The sequence below is a fragment of the Sinocyclocheilus grahami genome, unplaced genomic scaffold, assembly GCF_001515645.1.
Source record: "Sinocyclocheilus grahami isolate Dianchi unplaced genomic scaffold, SAMN03320097.WGS_v1.1 scaffold16.1, whole genome shotgun sequence".
NCBI lineage: Eukaryota > Metazoa > Chordata > Actinopteri > Cypriniformes > Cyprinidae > Sinocyclocheilus > Sinocyclocheilus grahami.
This window is the reverse complement of record NW_015505195.1, coordinates 3,952,378-3,955,791: the sequence shown is the minus strand read 5'-3', so window position 1 is coordinate 3,955,791 and position 3,414 is coordinate 3,952,378. Positions and strand designations below refer to the sequence as shown.

General features: G+C 37.8%; 1 protein-coding gene across 1 annotated transcript in view; it reads right to left on the bottom strand.

Annotated features, from left to right (window-relative positions):
* Positions 1-3,414, bottom strand: part of LOC107550025 (uncharacterized) — a 12,909-nt gene that overhangs the window by 2,983 nt on the left and 6,512 nt on the right. Inside the window, exon 7 of the mRNA XM_016231239.1 lies at positions 101-217. Coding sequence (XP_016086725.1) covers positions 101-217 — 117 coding nt within the window. The remainder of the gene's footprint in view (positions 1-100; positions 218-3,414) is intronic.

The window sequence follows — 3,414 nt, the reverse complement described above, 5'->3', positions numbered from 1 at the left end:
TTTTTAAGTGGGAGAACTTGCACAATTGGTGGCTGACTAAATACTTTTTTGCCCCACTGTATATATATATATATATTTGTATATCATTTTATTTTTTTACCTGTAGCATGTGAGTCTATATTTGATGTTGTTGTAAATATTGTTGGGCTTGTAGTAGTTTTTTTTTGTGTACTTGTGGCTTCAGAGGTCGGTGGTGAAGTCTGTGTCTGTGACATATCTGTGAGGAATATTAAAAGCATCACAGAGCAGCAGTATTTCCTCAGCAGGGATATATATATTTATTTATTTATTTATTTATATACACACACATCACATTTTGTTGCATTGCAGCCTGAAATGAAGACTCCACAGTTTTTGTTTTATCCAGCTGTATTTACTTATAGCAACTTATAACACCCAAGTGAAAGATATAACACCAACATGTCAGAAAAAAATAAAATCAGAATCACTGAGTTGGAAAAAGGATCACCCCCCTCCTAAAAATGACTGGTAACTTTGAGGTGTAGCTAATCACTTTCTCAATAGCACACAAAGCCATTTGACTTTCAACTGTGATGAGCTGTGGTCATTTTGATTATCTCAGCATGAAAAGAGCTCTCCTGGAGCATTTCAGTCCTTGGTAGTGCAACTGAAGCAAACAATCAACTATGGGTGGCAAGGCACTGTCAAAAGATCTCCGGGATAAAGTTGTGGACAGGCACATGTCAGGAGATTTCAAAGGCTTTATCAAAGTCTAGAAGCAGAGTGAAGTATATTATTAAGAAGTGCAAGCTATTTGGTTCAACATATCAGGACATCACTACAAACTGGATGAAAGAGCCAGGAGGAAACTGGTCAGAGAGGCGACCAAGAGGCCAACAGCAACTCAGCAGTTGCAAGAATTTATGACAATTAGTGGTCATTGTGTGCATGTGACAACAATATCACAAATTCTCTACAAATATGGCTTGTATGGGAGGGGTGCAAGAAAAAAGCCACTCCTCAAGACAGGACACATGAAGTCAAGACTGAGCTTTGCCAAAACACACCTTGAAGACTCTGAGGCAGATGAGACTAAAATTGAATTATTTGGCCTCAACATCAAACGATATGTCTGGCAGAAATCCAACACAACTCACCATCCAAAAAACACCATTCCTACAGTAAAGCATGGAGGTTGTTATGTCCTGTTATGGGGTTGTTTCTCTGCAGCTTCACTTGTCAGGATAGAAGGAAAAATGGATGGGGCAAAATACCATCAAATTCTTGAGGAAAATCTGCTGCCCTCTGCCAGAAAATTGTCAATGGGAAGAACTTTTACCTTCCAACATGACAATGACCCAAAACACAGCAAAACAAAGCACACACTGGTTGAAGGAGAAAAAAGGTGAATGTCCTTGCATGGCCTAGTCAGAGCCCAGACTTAAACCCCATTGAAAATCTGTGGAATGACTTGAAGACTGCAGTCCACAAACGGTCTCCATCAAATGTAACTGAACTTGAGCAGTTCTGCAAAGAAGAGTGGGCAAGTATTGCAAAGTCTAGATGTGCAAAGTTAGTAGAAACATATCCCCACAGACTAAAGGCTGTAATTAAAGCAAAAGGTGGTTCAACAAAATACTGACACAAAGGTGGTGATCCATTTTCCAACTCAGTGATTCTGTTTTTTGTTTTTTATTTCTTACATGTTGGTGTTATATCTTTCACTTGGATGTTACAGCCGGATAAAACAAAAATGGTGTCCGTCTTCATTTCAGGCTGGAAAGCAACAAAATGTGATTATTTTAAAGAGGGGTGGTTCTTTTCTATAGCCACTGTATGACACAAAACATAATCAGATTTTTGCACAAGTCCTGAAAGTAGACAAAGAGAACCCAATCAAACAAAAATATTTTATTTGTCATTTATTTATTGAGAAAAATTACATAGGTGTTACATATCTGTGTAGCAAAAGTATGTGAATCTTTGATTTCAGTATCTGGTGTGACCCCCTTTTGCAGTAATAACTGCAGGTAACGTTTCATGTAACTACTGATCAGTCCTGCACAAAGGCTTGTAGGAATTTTAGCCCATTCGCCAGTACAATACCACTTCAGTTCCATGATGTTGGTGGGTTTCCTTCTATGAACTGCTTGCTTCAGGTCCTTCCACTGTATTTCAATTGGATTAAGGTCCGGACTTTGACTCAGCCATTCCAAAACATTAACTTTGTCCTTCTTTAAAAATTCTTTGGTAGAACGACTTGTATGCTTGGGGTCACTGTCTTGCTACATGAAGGAGGACAGTTGATCGTCCTTGCAGTGGCAAACCACATGTAAGCATGTGTACCTCAAGAAGTGTCGAAAAACTTGCAAGTGCCTTGGTGGAAGGGTGAAGTAATATCTCACAGCAAGAACTTGTAAATCTGGTGCAGTCCATGAGGATGAGATGCAGTGTAGTACTTAAAGCAGCTGGTGGCAACTTTTGATATTGACCCCCTTTGTTCAGGGACACATTAATCAATTTCTGTCCGTCAAATGCCTGTGAAACTTGTTCAGTTTATGTCTCAGTTGTTTAACTTTTTATTTAAATTTTCATTTGAATATTTACAGGTTAAAAAAATTGCTGGAAATAAAAACAGTTGAAAGTGAGAGGATGTTTAGTTTTTGCTGATATATATACGTATATATTAGGGCTGTCAAGTGATTACAATTTTTTATCTATTTAATTACACATTGTGGCAATTAATTAATCTAATTAATCACAAATTAATTGCACTGTAACAATCTCCAGTTGGAGTGCCCATGAGCTCCTCTAGAGGGCACTCCATCCCAGACCTTTACCACTGTCTCACAGACTTCATTTCCCATAACACCCTCTGCCTACGAACTGATTATCGACACCTGACTCCAATCAGGAGGACTATAAAAGACGCACACAAACACACTCACAGTGCAAAGTAGTGATGGGAAGTTCGGATCATTTTACCGACTCGGACCTTTGAGTCTGTTCAGCAAAATTAACAAATCTTTTTTTGAGTAATTTCGTTCATTTTAGCAAAATATAATTTAAACGTTACGTGTTACTTCCCTAACACGTCTACTACTTAAACGTTGATCACACTACAAACAATACAAAACTATAATGCAATAAGAAACAGAAAAGATTAATTAATTGTTTACCTGGGTCTTCAGTCTATGATTAGCTCACCTCACCTCTTATCTGACAAGTCTTCGAGTTTGGGCTTATGGGACTGTCACGTGATGAACAAATGACTCGGAAAAACCCGAAGACTCGAGAGATGAACTAATCTCGAAGGTGCATTACAGCGTTAAGAAAGACAACACGTTCTATGCAAATGAAACATTCCTCAAATTATTCCAGTAACATTTATTTTAACATAGTTTAAGTTATCCGTAAAATATAGACTATTAATTAAATGATCAAATTGTCAGT